Source organism: Urocampus carinirostris, chromosome 1 (assembly GCF_059441175.1).
Source record: "Urocampus carinirostris isolate Australia breed hairy pipefish chromosome 1, RoL_Ucar_1.0, whole genome shotgun sequence".
NCBI lineage: Eukaryota > Metazoa > Chordata > Actinopteri > Syngnathiformes > Syngnathidae > Urocampus > Urocampus carinirostris.
In genome coordinates, this window is record NC_142349.1 from 33,895,159 (window position 1) to 33,918,708 (window position 23,550).

At 37.9% G+C, this 23,550-nt stretch overlaps 2 protein-coding genes, 1 long non-coding RNA gene and 1 pseudogene across 4 annotated transcripts in view; 2 read left to right on the plus strand and 2 right to left on the minus strand.

Moving 5' to 3' along the window:
- Positions 1-19,369, plus strand: part of LOC148374413 (integrin beta-1-like) — a 33,539-nt gene extending 14,170 nt beyond the window's left edge. Inside the window, exons 2-15 of the mRNA XM_088336122.1 lie at positions 1,232-1,306; positions 2,390-2,475; positions 8,370-8,592; positions 8,670-8,840; positions 9,346-9,740; positions 10,310-10,405; positions 10,809-10,898; positions 10,974-11,114; positions 11,403-11,605; positions 12,463-12,701; positions 13,581-13,803; positions 15,669-15,901; positions 16,524-16,690; positions 17,694-19,369. Coding sequence (XP_088192248.1) covers positions 1,232-1,306; positions 2,390-2,475; positions 8,370-8,592; positions 8,670-8,840; positions 9,346-9,740; positions 10,310-10,405; positions 10,809-10,898; positions 10,974-11,114; positions 11,403-11,605; positions 12,463-12,701; positions 13,581-13,803; positions 15,669-15,901; positions 16,524-16,690; positions 17,694-17,759 — 2,408 coding nt within the window. The 3' untranslated portion in view covers positions 17,760-19,369. The remainder of the gene's footprint in view (positions 1-1,231; positions 1,307-2,389; positions 2,476-8,369; positions 8,593-8,669; positions 8,841-9,345; positions 9,741-10,309; positions 10,406-10,808; positions 10,899-10,973; positions 11,115-11,402; positions 11,606-12,462; positions 12,702-13,580; positions 13,804-15,668; positions 15,902-16,523; positions 16,691-17,693) is intronic.
- A 1,893-nt stretch (positions 19,370-21,262) lies between these two features.
- On the minus strand, positions 21,263-21,427 carry LOC148374414 (U2 spliceosomal RNA; annotated as a pseudogene).
- A 346-nt stretch (positions 21,428-21,773) lies between these two features.
- The window catches only part of epc1b (enhancer of polycomb 1b), a 39,194-nt gene continuing 37,417 nt past the window's right edge, over positions 21,774-23,550 (plus strand). For both annotated transcript variants that reach the window (XM_088336143.1, XM_088336151.1), the window contains exon 1: positions 21,774-22,068. In XM_088336143.1, coding sequence (XP_088192269.1) covers positions 22,057-22,068 — 12 coding nt within the window. In that variant the 5' untranslated portion in view covers positions 21,774-22,056. The remainder of the gene's footprint in view (positions 22,069-23,550) is intronic.
- LOC148374416 (uncharacterized) lies at positions 21,792-22,485 on the minus strand. Its single transcript, XR_015850506.1, has 2 exons — positions 21,910-22,485; positions 21,792-21,821 (listed from the first exon to the last, which is right to left on the minus strand). It is a non-coding gene; the product is annotated as an uncharacterized LOC148374416 (long non-coding RNA).

Here is a 23,550-nt window from a genome sequence, read left to right on the forward strand (position 1 = left end):
CCAAGACTTTAACCTTCCGAATGATATTTGGAACGATGCATTTGAATGATTGGTGAAATCGTACAGACACTGTTTCCGTACATGTCTGAGACACGTATTTGCTTCTTTGCGAGCTTTCGGAATGTTAAGGGGGTAATAAGTTTGACTGAACTATCTGACTGTTTGTCGACGTTCCCATTGTAGCGCCTTATAATCGGGTGCGCCTTATCATAAGGCCCTTATGTATGGAAAATATAGGACCAAAAACTATTTTTTGGGGGTGGGCCCTATAACCTGGTGCGGTGCGCCTTATAGTGCGGAAAATACAGTAATTAATCGTCTTTGTCATTTTTGCCTATATTCTAGTCATGTTGTCAGTGAGACAGTTATTTTATGATTTGGTCCCTTGAACAGCTTTGACAGGATGTGTATGGTTAGAACAGCTCACCAAGTGTGACACCATTTTTTGTGTATCTGCACTAATGATTTTTCATTTAAACATTGTGGGAACATCCAACCTTCTGTTTTAGCTTGCAGCTGTTAGCCTCATGCTCTGCAGAAAATGCCATTTTGTTGTGTGTATGTGTGTTACTGGGATGGCTAAGATACAGTCTGACCAAACATAGGCATTAGGCACACTGACTTCTTCCCTCTTTATTTTATGTTGACTAATCCGGGATGAATGTACTTTAGAGCTGAGACTGAACGCAGACACACACACACTAGTTTTGTTATGGATCTGATGAGCTGGTAGACGATGACTAACTCCAGACTATTCGTGCTTCCTCCTTATTTGGTCATGTTTGACCTCCCTTCCTAATAGAGCACAATGATCCATTACTTAATGTACACCTTTTGTACTTTTACACCTACTGAACATATTGTCAGTAAGTGTCATGTTAACATGGGGTTCGAGTTGCTGCTTATTCATCCATTTTTTAAAAATGGTTATTTCAACTGTAATTGACATGTTTTGCCCACAATATCTTAATTTGTATTTGCAATTGTTGTTCTAAAATGTTCCTCCAACTTTATCTTTACACTCTTTGAATGCATCACAATACATTTGCTTGCATTTATTTCTACCTCTTAATGCAATATTTTGTTGGATGAGCACATTCGCCTTTCACAGTGTTATTTATGCATAAAATATCTACTAGTCTTGTGTTTTTTTAACTTTCCTTAGGAGCATTACTGTCCTTTATATGAAATATTTGAATGTACAGTAACTTAACTTTATTTTCATGCTTAGATCCACTGATGGGTCCAAGGCTTATCACACTAGCGTGGATGTTCGCATTTCTGAACTGTATCCACGCACAGCAAGGTAAGAATCTGTAACACATTTGGGTTATAGCCCCACTCCTTAATGCATGAAATGCAATATTTGAATTCATCCAAACTGCATAAAAATCAATGTTGGGTGTGCTACTGAAAAAAACAGTACCTACTAACATCATTAAAATAATAATTGTGTTACCCTCTAAGATTGCCAAAACTGAAAATGAGCACGTAACTCCAAAAGTAACTATCTAGTTACAAATTACTGTATATATTTACATTGAGGCCGGCCTCTTAAAATGGCTTAAATAGCCACCTAGTGAAAGGAATAGTAGAAAAACGTGTACACCAACCTGTGGAAGTGGTGAAGCCTTCACTTTTTTGGTTTGTGCAATTAAGCTTTTCTTGTGAGATTTCTTCTTCATTTCTGGATTATGTCCAAGATGTTTTTTTTTTTATGCGGGCATGGTGTTTTGCCAAAATAATTTCACCAATAAAGACCTTAAATTCAGCACTCTTTAACCATACATTCTGTACTCCTATTTTCTTCATGGATTTTGTTGTTCCTGTAGAAGCATAGGCACCTCCCCATACGCTGCTTACCATTTGCTACTGGTGACACACTACCAAGTATGCGCATAAAACTTATTGATTTGAGTATTTATTTTAAAGTTGTACATATTACTTAGACGTGAGTATATATGGTAGGGAGAATATCACAGTATCAGTAGGGAGAAATTACCCGTCCTTGTACTCTGTGCTTGAGACGACGCTACTGTAACTGTATTCAGTTGTATGTTGTAGGTACTGTACATATAAACATGCACACTCTTTTTTTTTTTTTTTATTGTTGTATTCAGCATTGTGTGGCCGGCGGATTGAATGTTGTACATTACGTCGAGAGCAAAAAAGAAACCGTCGAAAAAAACACAAGACATTTAAATTTGCGGTCTGCTTATAAAAAGTAGCGGAGTATGATGATGAGTTACAAAATTGTATTAATAACGAGTTACAGTAAATGTTTCTGAGAAAACTAATTGTGTTCCTTTGTAATGCGTTTTTCCCAACACTGATCAAAATAAAGACCGTGTTAAAGACTGCTTGTTACATAAATGTTTTCACTTTTCAGAGGGAAGCGTATGCCTCAAGGCCAACGCTCAGTCATGTGGTCAGTGCATCCAAGTGGCTGAGTCATGTGGATGGTGCACAGATGAGGTCAGTAACTTGATTGAAAGAAGTGCGGCAACATACTGTTGCATTATCCTCTATAAAACGCTCAGGTCTGGAAATATTGAGGTTTTGTTACTGTTAACTTTGTGACATCTAATCTCACTAACATGAATAGAAAGAAATTGAATCTGACATTTTTAATGAGAAAAATTACAGTGCATCAACATCGGGTGGACTGAATTGTTTGACCTTGGCTACGCAGATTGGCACGTAGAAGCGTTATAATTTTTTTTTTATTGACACCTCTAATAATACAATGTTAAGATGGAAAAGTTTTTTGTTGTATCTCTTCATTTAACATGGGAAGCTACAAACTGACCTTGACCATACCACACAGCCTTTCACGGGCGTATCGAGGCTGAATCACGGCCAGAAATTTCTGCCCGAGAAGCAGACGCTGTTGGACGCTTTTGAGATTGCGATACAGCCGTGCTTTACACGCGGTAAGAAATTCACTTGCGGTTGGCCGCGCGAAAAAGTTTTGCGCTGCTCAAAACTTTAGACCACGGGTAACCGCAGGCGGCACAGCGATGCAGCCGCGGTTACCAGCGTTAAGGACGCGGAACAGTCGCCGGAAGGACGCGGAACAGTCGCCAGCCAATTTTGCACATTTTCCACCGCGGGCAACCACGGGCAAAAAAAAAAATCGCAAAATTTTACCCGCGATACAGACGCAAAAGGCTGTGTGACCGGGCCTTAAATACATCTTTCTGTAACTGCACCCTCAGCAGGGATTATGTGGTACTCCACCAAACCGATCAATTATTTTTAAACCAGCATTTTTTGCTGGGTGGAGTCAAAGGCTAGGTTCACTCTGCAGAGAAAGCTTTTTTTTTTTTTTTTTTTTTTTTTTTTGCACAAAAGTGACCTTTATCTGATCAGTTATTCTGCCTGAATGGCACATGTCCGATTTTTTTTTTTTTTCTTCACACCAGACCCAGGCCACTTTTATACGTGATCCTAAATCCGATCTTTTGAAACGCAACTTCTGTTTGGAATGGTCAAGACGTATTAATGCGATCTGTACGTCATCGACAGGTGGCAGGTGTCACTTTTCTGTGTTCAACGAGGTGGGAGGAAGTGGACAAATCTACAACCATGGCGGACGAAAATCGTGTCATTAATTTACACATTCATGAAAGATGAATACTTATTTATTTTGTAACTCATAGAACAGCCGACGTTGCAACATATACAACTGGATTCACAGGATGTCGCTCGACTTCACTGCAGTTGCACTCATTGATAATGTGATCGTATCCTCTAGTGGTGGTTAGCAATGTTTACATTCAGATCACACCACACGGACAGTATTCAATGGAGGGAAACTGAGGTTTCGGGTTTATTTATATTTGGGAGGACAGCGCTACGCCGTTAACATCCATGAGTACCTCCGCAAAAAAAATTGTGCACAGCGTGTGACTTCACGTGTCCTGTTCTGCGCATGCGGGACACTTGTGGCATTCACACAAGGCATCAAGTCGTATACAAGTTGCATTTACTTGGAAATGTGAAATATTTCACAAAAACATCAGATTTCACTCAAAAGAATCTTAATTGAGCATTCAGCTTTGCAGTGTAAACCTATCCAAAATGTTTTGGTCCTCTCTTTTATTGACTCCTGCTCTGCAGTCAAGCTACTCATATTGACTGAGGAAGTTAGTAATCCACTGTATTATCAGTTAATCCTTCTAAAAAATAAATCATACAGACTTCCAAGACTAGGGTCGTAGGGGCACCACTTCCTGTGATGTGTCCTGGGTGACTACAGCTTGGCAGCGCCCATCCCGCTTCATGTTGGGGCGGCAGTAGCTCAGAAGGTAGAGCGATCGTTTTAGGATTAAGGGATCCCAGTTCGAATCCCGGCTTGTCCTTGTTACATGCTGAAGTGTCCATGGGTAAGACACTGAAACCCCAATACCCCCAATAAGCAGGTTAGCGCCTTACATGGCTGCACAGATCACGGCCGCTATTGGGAAATGTGAAGCACAATGTGAAGCGCTTTGGGAAGTCATTGACTTGAAAAGCGCTATATAAATGCAGATCATTTCATTTCATTTCATGTTGTTTTTTGGGGAAGGGGTCTGCTCCCCACATGAAACAGATAGTACTGGTTTCCATGGTTAACAAATGGCAGGAGAAGCCTCCTGATCTGACTCTAAATGTGTGTCTAAATGTGGCGTGTCCCCATTTGGTTTCAAATAATGCAATTTACACAGCCACATATAAGTAACTTGTTTCATCCAAGATGTTAAGATGTTTCCAATTATGTTTTATTACCAAGTTTGCAGAGGCTCTCTGTGATTATCATTTCGTGTACATGATGTACTTTGTTGACGTCTCATGTGAGTTGTTTGCATCTGGAAAATTTTAGCTGCTTGTGTTTTTTGGTGAGTTTACTGCCAAGTCAAGTCAAGTCATTTTTATTTGTATAGCCCTTAATCACAAATAGTCTCAAAGGGCTTCACAAGTTATTACATATAAGAAGTTTAGGTTATTCGTATGCTATAGAGTAGAAGTGAGTTTTAAGCTTAGATTTAAACATTTCCACTGAGGTTGCAGATCGGATCTCAGGGGGAAGAGCATTCCACAACACCGGTGCCCGGATGGAGAACGCTCTCGAACCAGCGGAACACTTCTTGGCTTTTGGGATCACCAGGAGACCGGCGCTCTCGGAACGAAGGCTTCGGGCCGGGACATAGGGGAAAATCAGATCTGAAAGATATGAGGGGGAAAGTCCATGTATGATTTTGTATAGTAATAGGAGAACCTTAAAATCGCATCTTAGGCTAACAGGGAGCCAATGCACGTTAGCCAAAATTGGGGTGATGTGATCGTACTTTTTTGTCCTTGTTAAAAGCCTTGCTGCAGCATTTTGTACCAGCTGAAGACTCTTGAGTCTGGTCATCGGAAGACCGGAAAGTAGTGCATTACAGTAATCGAGACGGGAGGTAACAAACGCGTGAATTATGATTTCCGCATCCGACTGAGAAAGTATAGGACGAATTTTAGCAATGTTACGGAGATGGAAGAAAGTGGTTCTAGTAATTTTCTTCACATGTGTTTGAAAGGACAGATCGGGGTCGAAAATGACACCTACATTTTTAAGTGAGTCGCTCTGTGTGATGTGGCAATTGTCTATGTTCACAGCGGTTTTAGAGAGTAAGTCACGGGACTTAGATGGACCAATAACTAACATTTCAGTCTTTATTAGAGTTAAGACACAGGAAATTGAGTGACATCCACTCTTTTATCTCAGTGAGGCAGGCCTCCAAATTTCCACAGTTTAGTGTGGCAGATTCCTCCATCGGGAGATAGAGTTGAGTGTCATCTGCGTAGCAATGGAAACTGATATTATACTTGCGAATAATATCACCTAGTGGAAGCATATAAATGCTGAAGAGAAGGGGGCCAAGCACTGAACCCTGCGGAACACCACAAGTAACACTAAATGGCTCAGATGTAAATTCGCCATATTTAACGCAGTGTGTCCTATCTGAGAGGTAGGATCTGAACCATAAGAGGACGTTTCCTGAGAGACCAATTCATTTTTCCAACCGTTCTAGCAAGATATTATGGTCCACTGTGTCAAATGCAGCACTAAGGTCCAGCAGCAGCAAAAGTGATGATGCGCCAGAGTCCATTGCCCGTAGGAGATCATTGGTTACCTTAATAAGAGCTGTCTCAGTAGAGTGGTTAGCCCTGAATCCTGATTGCATTGATTCAAAGAGATTGTTCTCGGACATGAAATCATTCAGCTGCTGTGCCACTACTTTTTCAAGTACTTTAGAGAGGAAAGGTAGGTTTGACACAGGTCTAGTGTGCAGGTCTAAGTTTGTGCTTACTTAGCGAACTAAACAGACCATTAATATTCATTGAAATATGATTTAGCTTTAATTTTTTTCGTTAAGTGTTATAAAGATTTCTCTAAACTAAACTTTAGGGGGTTTCTTCTGTTGTTGTTATAACACGGTTGCCAGTTTGGCAAATTCTTCATACAAGTTTTGTCTTGCAACTCGGAACAAGACAAATTCCAGCAACTTTTATCCAACTACTTTAAAGTTGTTGAGGTTTATATTCCTGCATTGACCAATCAGACTATGTTTGGAGAAAAAAATCACTTTTCTTGCAATGACTACATTTTGCAAATATATTGTTGTTGTTCTTTGTACATTTGAAAAACGGGGTGCAGGAAAGTTGCTGACATTAAACTTCATACATGAGCTGAGTTTTCTATCAGGCCACATTTCATATTGACTTTATCTGTAAGTTAATATTTTACTATACAAAGCCAGTACCCAGGTTTATTTACGTTGCTGTGCTTTTACTATGCCAGAAAAGTAACAACTATGTGTCAGTCTAAATGTGTTTTCAGAAAGTAAGTTTTATGTATTTTTTAGTTGTAAACTGTAACAAATGTTTTGGATAAAAAGCAACATACTGTTGGTGTTTGTCATATTATAATAATAATAATAATAATAATTTCCTTTGTATTGTCATTCTTTGTAACAATGTACACAGAACGAAATGTCGATACACCTGACCCGTTGTAGCGAGCCGATGCAGCCGCAGCCAACAGAGGGCGCCGCCATTTTACCAATGTTATAATTAATGAGAATCATTGGTAAAAATAAAGACCAAATTGGCGATATATCAACTTGTTTTTGTGTGGGAAAAAAAGGGTTTTGATTCTTTACGTTGGTTAAAGTTGGGAAATTGGAAATATACATTGAATCATCACTAAAGTTTACTGGTCTTCTGCATGTCTGGTAGAAGTCATTTAATTCAAAAGCTTTTAAAAGAAGCATTACATTTAAATTTAGGTTTTCGCTGCATACAATATGTCACAAAAGTGAGTACACCCCTCACATTTCTGCAGAGATTTTGTCATAATGTTGAATTAAACAACACTGCAGAAACCTCACTTTGACAGAATAAAAATAAGTTTGTGTTAAGATGATCTAACAATGTAAAATTTTTTTTCCTCTCAAAAAACTCAATGTATTCATTAGTAGCTAAACCCCAGGTAACAAAAGTGAGTAAACCCTAAATAAAAGTTCCTGAAGTTCAATATTTTGTGTGGCCAGCATAATTTTCTAGAACCACCCCAATCCTCCTTGCCATGGATTTCACCAGAGCCTCACAAATTACCACAGGAATGCTCTTCCACTCCTCCATGACGGAGCTTGGGGATATTCAATATCTTGTGCTCCTCCACCTTTCGCTTGAGGATACCCCAAAGATGTTATATTGGGTTAAGTTCTGGAGACATGCTTGGCCATTCCATCCCCTTTAACCTTAGCCTCTTTAGGAAAGCATTGATCATCTTAGAAGTGTATTTGGGGTCATTTCCAGGCTAGAACATTGTCCTGTGGCCCAGTTTCTAAAGGGAGGGGATCATTCTCTTCTCCAGTATTTCACAGTACAGTACATGCTTACTTGAGTTCATGTTTTCCTATATGAAATGACATTCCCAAACCCTAGTTTCATTCTTGGAACCCCCGATCAAGGACATTTCCAACACCATGCTTGACTTTAGGCAAGATACAAATATTTTTGTACTCCTCACCTCGTTTCTGCCACACATGCTTCACACCATCTGAGCCAAATAAATTGATCTATGTCTCATCAGACCAGAAGATATCTTTTCAGTAAGCCATGGTGATGTTTCTTCTGTGATATTCTATTTAACATTATAATGAAATATCTGCATAAATGTTAGGGGTGTACCTACTTTTATGACAAACTGTAAATGTGGTTTTGTATTTCTTTTTAAAGACTAATGATAAAAAAATCTGAATTTAAACGCTAAAAGCCCAGGTGTATTCTTGTTTTGGTCAAACATATTTGTAAAATGTAATCTTCTGTGATTTGTTCAGGACTTCCTATCAGTGGGTGAGTCAAAGTCTGCGCGCTGTGATGACCTAGAGTCCCTGAAGACCAGAAATTGCAACGTAGCCAAAATCGAAAATCCTCGCGGCAGCATTGTTATCAACAAGAACAAACCAGTCACCAACCGTAGGAAAGACGATACTGACAAACCCAAACCTGAGCAGATCACGCAAATCCAGCCACAGAAGCTTACCCTCACCCTAAGATCTGGTATATCCATTTTAGTATAGGTATTTTGACAAAAGGTAATTTCCAAGTGCTGACTTAGTGGTTCATCTATAACGCAGGCGAGCCACAGACTTTTGATCTGAAGTTCAAGCGAGCAGAGGATTATCCTATAGACCTGTACTACCTGATGGACCTGTCCTTTTCCATGAAGGACGATCTTGACAACGTCAAGAACCTGGGCACAGACCTCATGAGGGAAATGCAGACCATTACTTCAGACTTCAGGATTGGTGAGGGAAATGTCTACTAATGATGCATTACCATGTAAATTGGCCTTCTATGAAGGACCATTCTTTTTTTGGTTCATTGGAAATAAATTATTGTCTGCGATTATTCTTAGTGGCATTTTTTAGGACCAAAATAAGATCTTTAAGCAGGGTAGTCATTTTAAGAGATCCATGAACCTACAGCTCTAACACATTTCATACTAGGAACTAATAAGTACAATTTTGATGGCGAATCAATGCACATTTAAAATGTTTTGGGTTCCAACAACTGAAACCTCATGGAATTTCTAGTGTAACAGCTGTCTTTTTTATTTTTTAACAAGTATCTAAGGCTAATTCTATCCCCCTGAGTGTTTCTGTGACCAACAACTAAATCATTCAGATGGAAATACTTATTAACTTCAGGAACAGTAAAGGATTTTAGTGATTAAATTCAGCTTTAAGTTAAGCTTTAATTGCAGCAACCATCTATATTACCAGGAATTAGTAGTAGCTTTTCTCCTTGCAGGGTTCGGCTCATTCGTGGAGAAGACAGTGATGCCGTACATCAGCACTACTCCGGCGCGCTACAAGAACCCATGCACAGGCAATCAGAATTGCACCAGTCCCTTCAGCTACAAGAACGTCCTGAAATTGACCAACAAGGGAGACCAGTTCAACCAGCTGGTTAGCCAGCAGCAGATCTCTGGAAACCTTGACTCTCCGGAGGGAGGCTTTGACGCCATCATGCAAGTAGCTGTTTGCGAGGAACAGATCGGGTGGAGGAATGTCACTCGCCTTCTTGTCTTTTCTACGGACGCCGGGTTCCATTTTGCTGGAGATGGAAAACTGGGTGGTATCGTTCTCCCTAATGATGGGAAATGTCACCTGGAAAACAACATGTACACAATGAGTCACTACTATGTAAGACATCACTTATTATGTTTTAATAGCGCTTTTTTTAAAATCTTAAACTATTCCAAATATTATGTTAAAAGTAAGCCTTGCACCGATTATTTTTGGCTAATACAGTAGATACACGCCACACTGTGTGGTTGGAAGCTAATTAATTTCATAGTCACCAGACGTGAGTTGTATCATTACTAAATAACAAAGAAGGCAATTAATTAATAGTTATTTGATAATATTGCAACTGTTAGTTCTATTTTAATTGAAAAACCAACATATTTGTTAGCAGCAGATAAATACACTAAGTATTATAGTACAATTAAAAAAAGAGAAGTAGTGTTCATATGAACCAAGGTAGAGTTTTCAGGCATTTATGCAACTGTGGCAATAATGCCATGTAGGTCAGGATCAGCTTGGATCAGTTGGTTGCATTGACTCATCATTTTTGTACCTCTTATATAACTAACATTATTGGATTGGTACAATTTTGTATCGCATTCAGGTGAATTATTTTTTTAAATACTTGAAAAATGACGATAGCTACCCAGCCCATTTGCTAAAATTGTTCATTGTCTGTATGTCAGGACTATCCTTCCATCGCCCATTTGGTGCAGAAACTAAGTGACCACAACATCCAGACAATCTTCGCAGTCACAGAAGAATTCCAACCTGTTTATAAGGTACCATTCAAAAACATGATATGTGGTATTCATCTTATTGTTATTTTTACATGAGTGGCACATTTTCCCATGTTTGCTGCTGACATTCTGCTGATCTTATTGCTCATGTGGCATTGTACATTGATTGATTTTGTGAAATATTAATGTGTTTTTTAATTCCAAGTAGGGGAAGCTTAAATGGCCGAGCAGCTGCTAAACTACACCGACATTAAATGTGTACATAGAGTGCAAAAATCATCATGCGATACAAATAGACATTTACTATACCACATACTATATTTAAAATGAACACATTAAACTATTTTGGTTCAGGAAAAAGCCACACAAGTGCCTCTCACGTACAAGATGAATATAATTCCTACCCGTCCCTAGTTGTAAATGTTCAAGTCTTAATTGTGTGCAGGAACTGAAAAATCTTATTCCCAAATCGGCCGTAGGCATGCTGTCCTCGAACTCGAGCAACGTTATCAAACTCATCATCGACGCCTACAATGTAAGTAAACATATTGAGTTTAGAATTACAACAATATTCAGATTTTGTTTGATAATGATTTTGAATCTTGTGCAGTCTTTGTCATCTGAGGTAATTCTGGAAAATGGTAGGCTTCCAGAAGGAGTTTCTATCACCTACAAGTCCATCTGTAAGAATGGAGTGGAAGGGACCGGTGAGAACGGCAGAAAATGCTCCAACATCTCTATTGGAGATGAGGTACATGGGGAAATAGCATCATTATTAACTACAGAATACCATTATTATTTTAATTCTTACCATACCAATGTATTAATTGACGTAAACTAACAGTTATATCCTCCTCTGTTTCTGTACTTGAATCCGTTCAAAATACTGACAATAAAGTGCTGTCAGAACTAAAGCTTTAAATCAGATTAAGAAAGTCACAATTCAGTATTCACTGAATGAAGGACGTTTATGGTTTGATCTACATTCCACACATTCTGACTGTGATATAAATATGGTGATGATATGTGTGTTTTACAGGTATTATTCAAGATATCCATCGAGTCAGAGAAGTGCCCATCACAAGGGAAGACGGAAAGCATCAAGATCAAACCGCTAGGTTTCACAGAGGAGGTGGAAGTCGTCCTAAACTTTATTTGCGAGTGTCAGTGCTCAGCACGGGGAGAGCCCAACAGTAACAAGTGTGATGCTGGCCATGGCACCTTCGAGTGTGGTGCCTGCAAGTAAGTGGCAGATTGTTTTTGAAAGAAAAAATAGATTATAGCCGCACAGCAGCTGAGTGGTCAGTGTGCAGCCCCACGGTGCGGAGATCCAGAGTTCAAATCCAGCTATGTTCTCCCTACATGGGTTTCCATCGGGCACGCCGGTTTCCTCCCACATTCCAAAAATATGTATGTCAGGTTAGTTGACCTGTTCGAATTGTCCCTAGGCATGAATAAGCGAGTGAGTAGTATGTCTGCCCTGTAACTGTAAGTTAAGGGTGTCTACTGCCCGAAGGTGGCTGGGATGGGCTGGAACAACCGCATAACCCTAGTGAGGATAAGTGGCGCAGACAATGGATGTGTATATATAGATTATAACAAAAGTATTGTATATTATTAAAATTGTCTTTATTGTCATTGTTGATCACAACGTGAACATTGTTTAGAACAAGAACGGCACTCCAAGATAAACACATAAAAAAGACTTCAAATAGAAAAAACTATCGAGAGAATGACAGGATAGACAAACATATTTACAAGGTAATATTTGGAGACAGACCAAAGTTGTATTTGCGTGCAAACAATCGTGCTATGAAAAATTGCTTTGTAACAAAAGTGCAATAAAAATGTTTTGACAAATTTAGCTGGAACTTAAGATTTTTGTCTTTGGTTGGGCGACTAAATTGCACTCTAGATTTGGAAAACGTGTTCTAGGCCAAGGAGCACCAGGTAAAACAAATTCATGAAGAGCTGTGATTGTCATTACTTCTTACTGGAAAAGCCATTTCATAAATGTTCTTCATAGGACTGCCACGGTCAATTTCAAAACTGGCAATGAATACCTGTGAAAACACTTTGAGATATTGTTGTTTTGTCAGGTGCAACGATGGTCGCATCGGGCGTTTGTGTGAGTGCAGCACAGATGAAGTTCGGACAGAGGATTTAGACGCAAACTGTCGCAAGGACAATGGCACGGACATCTGCAGCAACAATGGCGACTGTGTCTGCGGAACCTGCGAGTGCAAGAAAAGGGAGAATCCTGCTGAGATCTACAGCGGAAAATATTGCGAGTGTGACAACTTTAACTGCGACCGCTCCAACAACAAGCTATGTGGAGGTAGTCATGAGTAGCTACTGTTTCATGAATTACAAAAAAATAGGGTATTTTAAATTTCATTTTTGCTGAGCTGTAATGTTTATTATATATTTCTTTCTTTAAATGTATTCCGAAACATTTTTTTTCAGTTAGGCACAGAATGAGTAGTTTTCCTCCCCACAATTATATAAATATATTGCAAAATACTCGGTGCCTGGGTACTCAAGACATTTAGTCTTAAAGTTGATTTATCCGGCTTGTTTGCTGTATTGCTGTGACATAATTGAAGGAGGACAACACTTTAAAAATGCCGAATTTGTTCAATACAACAGACGGTGATTGTAGTGTACAGCGATTGCACACCGCTTGTGGCTTTTCGTTTGTCTTTTTCACCCCATGTGTCGCGGTTACTTTAATTTTGTCCGACTAGCTCCCTGTTGGCGCTGGGGTTGTTAGCTTCTCTCCATTTGTTTTTTGCCAGTTACCCCTTTTTTGGTTGCTGGCTCTTTGTTGTACTATTACTGCATCCATCTGCAACGCTACACCAAGGCATTCTCAAGAAAAACTACCAAAACTTGGCTTAAAACACTCATGACCTCTTAGATTAACACTAAAAACAATATGACGACTGGCTCGCTAGGGTGCTGATGTTTCTCCAGCACAGTGCACGATTACAAAAACAAGACATGCTGTCTTCAAAATGCATTGTCTCAGAAAATAATTTGAATATGCCTGTTATATATATATATCAATTTTATGCAAACAATATGTAGAATTTCCTCACATTGTCAGTTTAAGAATTTGTGATTACTTTTAAACAAAAGACAATAATTCTCCTTGAGTACTGCATGTGTGGTCAGTGTGCATGATTGTTTTCGTTCTTGTGTGTATTTTTGTAAGGACACGGCCGTTGTGAATGTCGCGTGTGTGTCTGTGACAACAACTACACGGGAAGCGCGTGCGATTGCTCCCTGGATACGTCCACATGCTTGGCCAAGAACGGGCAGATCTGCAACGGCCGGGGAACTTGCGACTGCGGTGTCTGCAAATGCACCAACCCAAAGTTTCAGGGACCGACATGCGAGATCTGCCCTACCTGTCCCGGAGTCTGCGCTGAGCACAAGTCAGTACAAAGTACAATCCAAAGCGGAATTAACATAACAATTTGAGAAAGGGGGAAATTTCACATAACTTTGGTGTTGTTGGATTACAATTGTTTGCCTGACATTTTTAGCTTTTGGAGTGACCATTATTTCAGTATTGCAAAAATATTTTCCCCAACATAATTTGTGGTCGTATAGGGGCTTGAAATTGTATGATTTTGCATAGTAAAATCTGATAATACCGGTAATAAGTTAAGACAATTTTGTTGATTTCAGTCTCGTCAAACTTTCTGTAATATTTAAGTCTGATTTTCCATTTATTTTCATATAAAATATGTTTTCACAAAATTTGAAAATGTCATGTTATTTTAGAAAGTGAGATTTCAATTGTAAAATTAATCATAAAAATGCTTTTAAATGATTCAAAAGAACTCTGCTCAATCAATGTTGATACCAGTACTCACCTGTTGAAAAAAATACCATTTCTAAATATGTAACCTAAGTATGATAACGAGAAAAAACGTCACATATGATTATTTTACTCTTTTCTTCGAAGATATTCTGTACCAGCATATTTCAATTCCTTAAGACATTTTTTTAATTATCATACAATTAAAGCTTAATTACCGAGCAAATAAAATTTATCATTATGCTTTTTTGTAAATGTCTCCTTGTATTATTGATATATATATACCACAGCCATATCCCCCTAGTGGAAGGTGGCTAGAGTAATTTCTGACTCTTTTTGGGAGATTGATTTAGAGGAGGGGATTCCCAGCCCCATCGCTCAACCTAACTGAGGTGTTGGGAGTCATTAGGTGACAAAAGACCCCCAATTCCAACCCCTAATGCTGAACGCCAAGCAGGGAGGCAACGGGTACCAATGTTTAAGTCTTAGGTATGACTCGGCCGAGGCTTGAACAACAACCTCCCAGTCTCTGGGTGGGCGCCATACCCCCAAGGCCACCAAGCTGTATTATTGATATTTTTTTTTTGTGGCAGTAAAAAACGAATCAGAATCTTTTGCTGTGTTCGTGTGTGATCTTTGAAAATCAATGGTCGGCAACCACTGGGCCGTTTACAGATGGTCATTTGGTATCGGGCTGCAAAGAAGAAAAATGTGCCTATTTTTTTTGCTTATTCAGTACCATACAGGCATTTTTTGACCCAAGGCAATTTCAAATTATGGGTCCACATTGTACCGTTGTTTTTCAGTAGTACAGTGTCGTGAAAAAGCATTTGGCCCCATCCTCAATTTGAGGTTTTTTTTGCATATTTATTAGTGACAAAGGTTTAAGATCATCAAACCAATTTTAATATCACACAGAGACAACCGAAGGAAATACAAAATGCAGTTTTGAAATGTTGATACCGTTTATTAAGGCACGAAAATCTAGGCCTATGTGGTCCGATGGGAAAAAGTAATAACTGCAGTGAGAACGCCGAATCCCAAACAGTGGGTTACTAGGAACATAGATAACGTAGGAAAAGGCATTTTAATTGAACTTTGAGGGAAAGAGTTCAGCCAAAACAACATTGTACAATGTGGTGCCGTAAGTACAAATGTAACTATGAGATCAAATCCAATGCCTTTTCCTATGCCATTCAAGATCCCTAGTGCTCTAATGATAACGCTTTTTTATAATAATTATTATTATTATTATTATTATCATTGTAATTACTAATGTTGTTGGGCCAGGCTGCGACAATGTTGTCGGACGTTAAACTGGTCCGTGGTACAGAAGAGTTGCTGACCACTGCTGTAGAGCACACGGGTAATTTTCTTCATGGTTACAAACACAAGATGTTTTCATTTTAAACCGTTCAGAAGTGATAGCCTTTTTTTTTTTTTAATACTACAACTGAACTTTGTGTTTGTCGTTAGGGAGTGTGTGCAGTGCCGAGCGTTCCAGGCTGGTGAGAAGAAAGACACATGCGAGCGTGACTGCAGCGACTTTGTGCTAATAAAGGTGAAGGATCGCGACAAGCTTCCTCAACCTACCGATCAGAGCTTTCCCCTCACGCACTGCAAGGAGAGAGACGCCAACGACTGCTGGTTCTACTACACATTCGCCATTAGAAACGAAACCAAGGAGGTCTATGTCGTCGAGATGCTGGGTACTAAAAACAATTCTAAAAAGATCTCTGACAATTTTGACCAGATTTTTGCCAAGCATCGTAAACTTTTTGGACACAATATAAACTACTGGATATACAAACAATGTCATTATAAGTTAAAATCCGCAAGTAAGCAATCGTGGTTTTTAATAGATTTCCATGTAGTGGTGGAAACGTTGTTTTATCTCAGGTAAAAGTTTATTTGTAATTACAACTACAGATATATGTACCGTTTCTGCACTATAAGGCACACTTAAAAACCCCAATTTAGCTAGAAAATTGAAAATGCGCCTAATAAAATAGTATGCCTTATATACCACAGAATGTGACTGAAAATATTGGAAAAACAAACAGAAATGAATGATATGCGATAGGTGTTTATTCTCACTTAAAATTTTAACACAGTATTATAACAACTTTAGAATTTTGGAACTTTCTACAAATTGCGTTATTGATGATATTGGTTGAAAAGTACATTATTTTTCCCCTTGTTCTGCAAAACTGGCAAAAGAAACATCACTTGTGTCGCTCTGTGGCGACATCACAAGGACTTTAGATGGTCGTAGAGCATTTTTTTTTGTTTCTGATCCTTGATATTTTGCATGTTTATTTTTGTAAACAGAATGCCCAGCAGGTCCTGATATTATCCCGATTGTGGCCGGTGTGGTTGCCGGTATCGTGTTGATTGGCCTGGCACTTCTGCTTATTCTCAAGTTGCTCATGATTATTCATGATCGCCGAGAGTTTGCCAAGTTTGAGAAGGAGAAAATGAACGCTAAGTGGGACACGGTCAGTTGCTTGCATTTTTTTTTTACAAACGTAACAGTCAAAACCATTATTCTCTTTAAAAACATACATTTGAAAAAATACTATGAAAGCTTGAGGAAACTGCAATTTATGTCACATTGTCCCTTTCTTTTTTATGCAGCTAAATAAATTTAATTTGACTATTTTTTGAGGTAATGTTTATATTAAACGCAGAAAACTCTGTTAGTAGGAGCAATTTAGTTTAGAAAACAATACCTTATCTATTGAGTAATTAAGTAATTTTGTTTAATAATAAATTAAAATATTTGTTTATGGAGCTTAAATATTCCCTGAATATACTTTGAACAGACATATATTAAAGCAAAGAATAAATATTTCCTCAATATCAGGAGGTGAAGAATGATTTTTCATAACAAAATGGAGTCATACATGAAAGGTTGGAACCATTCAGGAATAAATAACATTAAAAGTAGTACTTTTATCTACAGCTATCTTCACAAACTTTATTAAATATGTTTCTAACCTTAATATAGTCATATAAATGCTGACTTTATTCTTTTTACGTTGTCACTCTTTTCTTTGTATTTGTTTATATATTTCTGGCAATTACTCTTAATGTTGGGATCTATTACCTGGAAAATAAATTAAATGAAACTAAACTTTTTGTTATTAAGGGCTATACAAATAGATGTAACTTGACCTTTTTATACATCAGTTCTCAATACCCTTGTGCTGGTAGTTAAACACTTCTGATATTTTTTACATTCAATACGGTTGTTCTATAGTCTCGATTTTAATATCGACCATTTTCTTTTTCCGAATTATTTCCTAAAATGTTGCGAATGTTAATTTGAAACAAAGAACGGCTACAACTTAATTCTTGAAATGTTAAAAAATATTTATTTTTATATTACTCTCAGGAAAAGGGTATAGAAATATCTAAAATCTATCTATCTATGATATATTTTTTTTTTTCTTGTATTTTTCACTTATTTGCCTAATATTATGTCCCCTCCCCCAACAGGGTGAGAATCCCATCTACAAGAGTGCTGTTACCACTGTTGTAAATCCAAAATACGAAGGTAAATGATGGAGCAAGCGTTTTGGACCCAAGCAAACACTGTATGAAAAAAAAAACGTTCTTGTGGGGGTTGGGGTGGGATTTTTATGTTGTCACACTTTTATCTTGTGCCACTAAGCCTTTTTTGTACAGTTTTTTTTGTTCAAGAAAACAAAACAGGCTTCCATTTATGTTCTTTTATGCGAGACAGTGGTACGGATCTGCAAACTCTTTATTCTGTATCGAACTTGATATGTGATTGTCAGCGGTAGATTATCTAGGTCCAGAAAACGCAATCCCTACCATACTTTGGCTTTAGCCACAAGTGTTTCGCCTCAATTCTCGGGCTGTGACCTGCTCGTAAACGAACAAACGCTTGTGACTCAGGCAAACTTATGCCAGTCTTTACTGAGACATGAATCTTTCACTTGTACTGATTTATTGAACTTGTGCCTTTTTATTTTTCATTTTTTTAAAACCGCTTCAAGCCATCAGTGTTTTACTCCTTTTGATACAGAAAAAGTGTGCAATGTACAATGCAGTGCAAAATAATTTGTTTGTCTTAATGGAGGTTGTGAATCCTGTAGAAGTCTATTGCTGCCACACCAGAAAATGAAAAAAAAATATATACAAAAATTTCATTATGACAATCTGAGTTAAGAAGTAGCATATATTTCGTTTTAATTGAGTTTAACATCCGCAGTTGGCAAAACAAAACTAAACAATTTGTTTCAGAGTCTCCCTTTATCACTTGAAATGTTTCATTTTTTTTTAAAACTCGAGCGGACTTTTCTTCATTCCACAAGAATAGCCTCGTTACGTCAGCAGTAAGGTAGATTCACATGATAATTTTTTCCGTTTGGTCTTGCTGAACGCACAAGTCCAATTTTTAATGTGAAACCTATCTAAGTGAAGCATTTCACTTTGAAATTTAAGATGTATTGCGTTACATGTTTGCGACTTTCTTTCCGTTGTACGGCAGCAATACACTTCGGTAAACAAGTATGTTTGGGTTCTGTGGAAAAAGCCATATTCATAGAACATGAGTGATGGAAACAATCAGCTTAAACGGGGAAAAACATTAATCATTGTACAGAATTTATAACTTGTTTTATTTGTAAAGCCAACTCAGGTTCTTGACTTCACAGCAATGCCAAATACATAGGAAATAACAAGTTTTGTTTTTGTTTTCACCCAATGATTTTTTTTTCTAAAAGAAAAACAGTTAATTGTAAGATAATGTTTGGCTTTAAAAAAAAAAACATTTGTTCAGATCAAATGATTTTACTTGATCATTCTTGTTGTTGCCTTTGAGCCTTTATAAAGTATCAAATGCTAGTCACAATTTCTCTTTTGTGCATTTCATAATTTCATAAATTATTTATTGAAAGAAAAAATTGCTTTGACATGTTGTTGTATTGTGCTTCATTCTTCTATTGGACCGTCATAATTAAAATACTCTGTTGGTTTTTGTTATTAATGTTGTAACAAATACTTAACGTCAATCTGAAAAGACAATTATTGGGCCAACAAAAACTGATTTGGGTTATAAAGTAATTGTTCTCCTGTTTTTGCTTTGCGTATTAAAGTTGCTTCATGTTTTTTTTTTTTTTACATTAAAATGAAGTCTTGTGGTGTAATTTAATGTTCTGCTGTTTGATAAAACTTTTTTAAATGTATAAAAGGCTCAACAAAATCCATCCATTATATGCACCGCTTATCCTCAGTAGGGTCGCGGGTGTGCTGGAGCCCATCCCAGCTCTCTTGGGGCAGTGGGCAGGTGACACCCTAAACCAGTTGCCAGCCAGTCGCAGGGCACATAGAGACAGACAACTCACTCGCTCATTCACACCAAGGGACAATTTGGACCAGCCAATTTACCTGACATGCATGTTTTTGGAATATGGGAGGGAACCCACGCAAGCACGGGGAGAACATGCACACTCCACACATCAAGGTTTGATCTCATGACCTCAGAACTGTGCCGCACACACGGTAACCACTACGCTGCCGTGCTGCCCGCTCAACAAAATCATTAAACTAAATTCAATCAATCTTTGCTCAACACTGCAAAATGAATAGTCCTAAATTTACGTTGTTGCCCAACATATTTATCTGAGACGGATTATAAAGAAAAATGATGCAATCCCCACACAAAATAGTTAAATATGTGTGTATTGATATTGCTCTATTAGTGATATTTCAAATAAAATGACCCAGTACCAGTAATCGGCCATGCATTTCTCACTTAGATATGATGGATCAATCCAACCCCCAATAAGGTTTTTATGCCGATAAATATACATTAACTGCAGCTACAGCTGCAACACATGAAAATGCATCAATGCTAACCTCATAAAATTGCAATATTATCTAGGATTATGGCCATATTTTAGTCACCAAAACACATTTTTATTTGTGCACAAAATCCATTCTTTCCTCATAAAGGCTTCAATTACGCCGTTGTACCAAATTTCCATGCATTTGTTTTTATTAAAAAGATATTTTCTATCGCCATCAAAGCTAATGCTCAAGGTCGAGCCTGTCCTGTCATATTCTGGCATAAGTTTTTGTTTGGATTAGGGCTGAAAATTGTGTGAATATTTCCCAAGACCTATTAGCAGGTGCTCAGATGCCAACTCAGAATCTGATTGGCTAAAATTTAGTGAATTTGTTGATTTAGCCGCTAAATCAACAGCTTGATCGTCACTTTTTTAATACGTTAGGGCCAGAAGAACTGACCGTTAAGGCCTTTGGCTAGATTTCTGACCCTGGCGACAAGTAATGGCTGAAATTTGATTTGTTTAAGTGCTTAGATATAAAGTAATGCAACCAGAGGGAAAGCAATAAAAAGAAGCAGACAATTTTGAATTATTATTTCATTGACAAAACGTAAAACATCACAAAATTCAGACTCTTATAAAGCAGCACGGCAGCTGAGTTGTTAGCGCGTCCGAGGCACATTTGTGACGTCATAAATTTAAATCCATTTACCAGCATTCCAGTGTGGACTTTGCATGTTCTCCCTGTGTTTGCACGGCTTTCTGTCAGTCTTACTAGTTTCTTCTCACATTCCAAAAACATGCATGATAGGTTAATTGGCTGGTCCGAATTTTTTTGATTTGAACAATTTTACTGACACTACTAACAGCAAATAAACAATGTGAGGTTTGAACATTTTTTCTTGATAAATTTTAACAGTAATTAAGCATATTCATTATTTCGTTATATCTGACAATATGACGTTGTATCAGTTTTTTCGACATTTTTATCAGCAATTAAATACATAATTTCATGATATCATATACTAATAATATGAGATTAGTCGGTACCTTTATCGGCAATTGTGTACAACCATTACCTTATGTTATCATATGGGGTTTTTAAGGGTTATTGATCTATCTTCGTTATTCATTATACATTATCCGTTATCGGTCAGTACATAATACGCTATAAAGCCTAGGAGCCGGGACACTTACTCTCAGCCAAAAGGCCAAGCCAAGGTCCTAGCCCTAAAGCCTTGCTGCGATCATTGCGAATGCACCGTTCCCGGTGGTACTGCAATACCGGGCCGATGCGTGGAGTGGACAGAGCAGGCTCATAATCCATCTCCGAAATGCAACAATCAAAGATAGTGACTTCATAGGAAATACACAAAAGGCCATGCTAAGGACTTAGCATCAAGGCCAAGCTAAGGTCCTGGCATCGCCAAATGTATGATTGAGCTAGTTGTCTGCCTCTGTACCCTGCAACTGACTGGAAACTATTTAAAGGTGTCCTCTGCCACTGCTACTGAGGATAAGCGATGGATTTATATAGATACAACACAGCTATTATTCATTTGATATTGTCCTATTTGAAAGAAAACGGATTAAGCATACAACACTCAATCGACTTCATCCTTTGAGAAAAAAATCCTCAAGAATTAACTACCCAATTGCCCCGTGATGCCATACGTCACAATCCCGCCCCAGATTCAGGCTCACCTGATGATTGGTGTTCGGCGTGATCCAATCAGAGAGCTTCTCTCACAGCAAAGTTGTTAACCCCCAACAGTAGCACTTTTTGGTGTCCACCGCTAGTTGCAACCTGCTGCAGCATCGACAAGGAAATTGACACTTTCACTCGATAAAGATACATTTTATCGAAGATAATGGACGCCACCGAGATGTTTTCCTACCTCAGCTCAGTGAGAAGAACGAAGGAGAAGCTCTTCTCTAGCCTTCGTGATTGGGGCTAGTATTAGCTACGTCGTTTTTTTCCTCTGCTTAAAAATTATCTAAACCATTCGCTCTCTTTGGGATCATTAAAAGTCACCAGATGGAAAATGTCGCACATTGTAAGTATGTTATCGTATTGTTCCTGTGGGGAATATGGGCTACTCTTCTCTTGATAGGGTATTTTTGCTGATGATTTCATTACATCGCAATCGAAATTAAAGCTCGGGATGTCGACCCCCTCTCCCCTTTACCCCAGAAAGTCGCGTTGATATTTGTCATTTTGGACGATAACGTATAAGAATTTGTGGTGTCGACAACATGAAGTTGACATTTTTTCTTCACATGACTGACAAAAACAGAAGGTCGCAAACGTCATGTAGTGAGATTTGCTTGCTCCGTGTTCGATTGTTAAAAAGTCCTCGCTGGCTACCCAAACTCTGTCTTTACCTTCACCCACTCACATTTTCGGTGGCATTAAGATTATTTTTGCCAATCATTCTGCATTATTTTGTAGCTGGAAATATTCGGCTGGCAGTTTTTTTTTTTCTTTTCTTTTTTTTTCTTTTTTCTTTTTTTTTTTTTTGGTAAGGGGCGTGAAGCTCAACAGCGCCAGGAAGCCCCGTAGAGGTAGTTTGAGGACTGCACGGCCGAGGTGACATTTAAAGGGACATTGTGTATTGTTTAGCGCTTACTAGTTGTAAAACAAAATCATAAGCAAAAAAACACCCTATCATATAAATGTGCATTTTTAATACTCGTTGGTCGAGAAAATTGACTCCTACCTAGAGGGAGCTGACATGATTGTCTGCCATCTTCTTGTTAAGGGTACCGCTATAAAACAAAAACCTTGTGAGAGGATGTGTAAAAAGACGAGAAGAAAAATATGGATTTCTGTAGTTTGTATCATTTCCTTGTGCTTCAAAGCACACATTTTCACTTGCACAACATAAAACAGTGATATCTAGTGTTCAAACATTACAAAGTTTCGCTTTAAAGGAGACATGTATTGCTTTTGATTTTAAGAGTTCCCAAGTGTCTCTAAAACACCTCTTATTAAAAGTATAAAAATCTTAAAACAAGCAATATTAAACCAGTTAAATATACTAATACTAAAGTTGGTTTGTAATGAATCCAGAAACTATGACATGGTTTTTTTGTTAAATTACTGAAAATAAATATCACAATATTCTAATTTTCAGAAACAGTCCTGTATATAAAGTCTGTTTATGATTTAGAAGAAAAAGAAAGAAGAGACAAAATGCATGGACTAACTTAGCACTTTGTTTACGATGCTTGGCAAAACACCTCTTTATTTAATCTTTTTTAAAATATATATAGTTGTGTATCGCATAACTTGTATAACAAAAAAACAACACAATTCAACCATTTAACCACAGGGCTTTGAATAAACAAGTAAATTGATGCAAATAATTTACTTCTGAAACCGTACTTATCGGGATACTCTTTTCAGCTAAATTTTTTAAAATAATTACTCTTAGAATTGTAAACTACTTTGTGTTAGCTTTTTTGTGCTAATGCACTTATATGTATATACTAGATGCTAATTTAGATACAGTAAAGAAAATGACTATTTGAACACC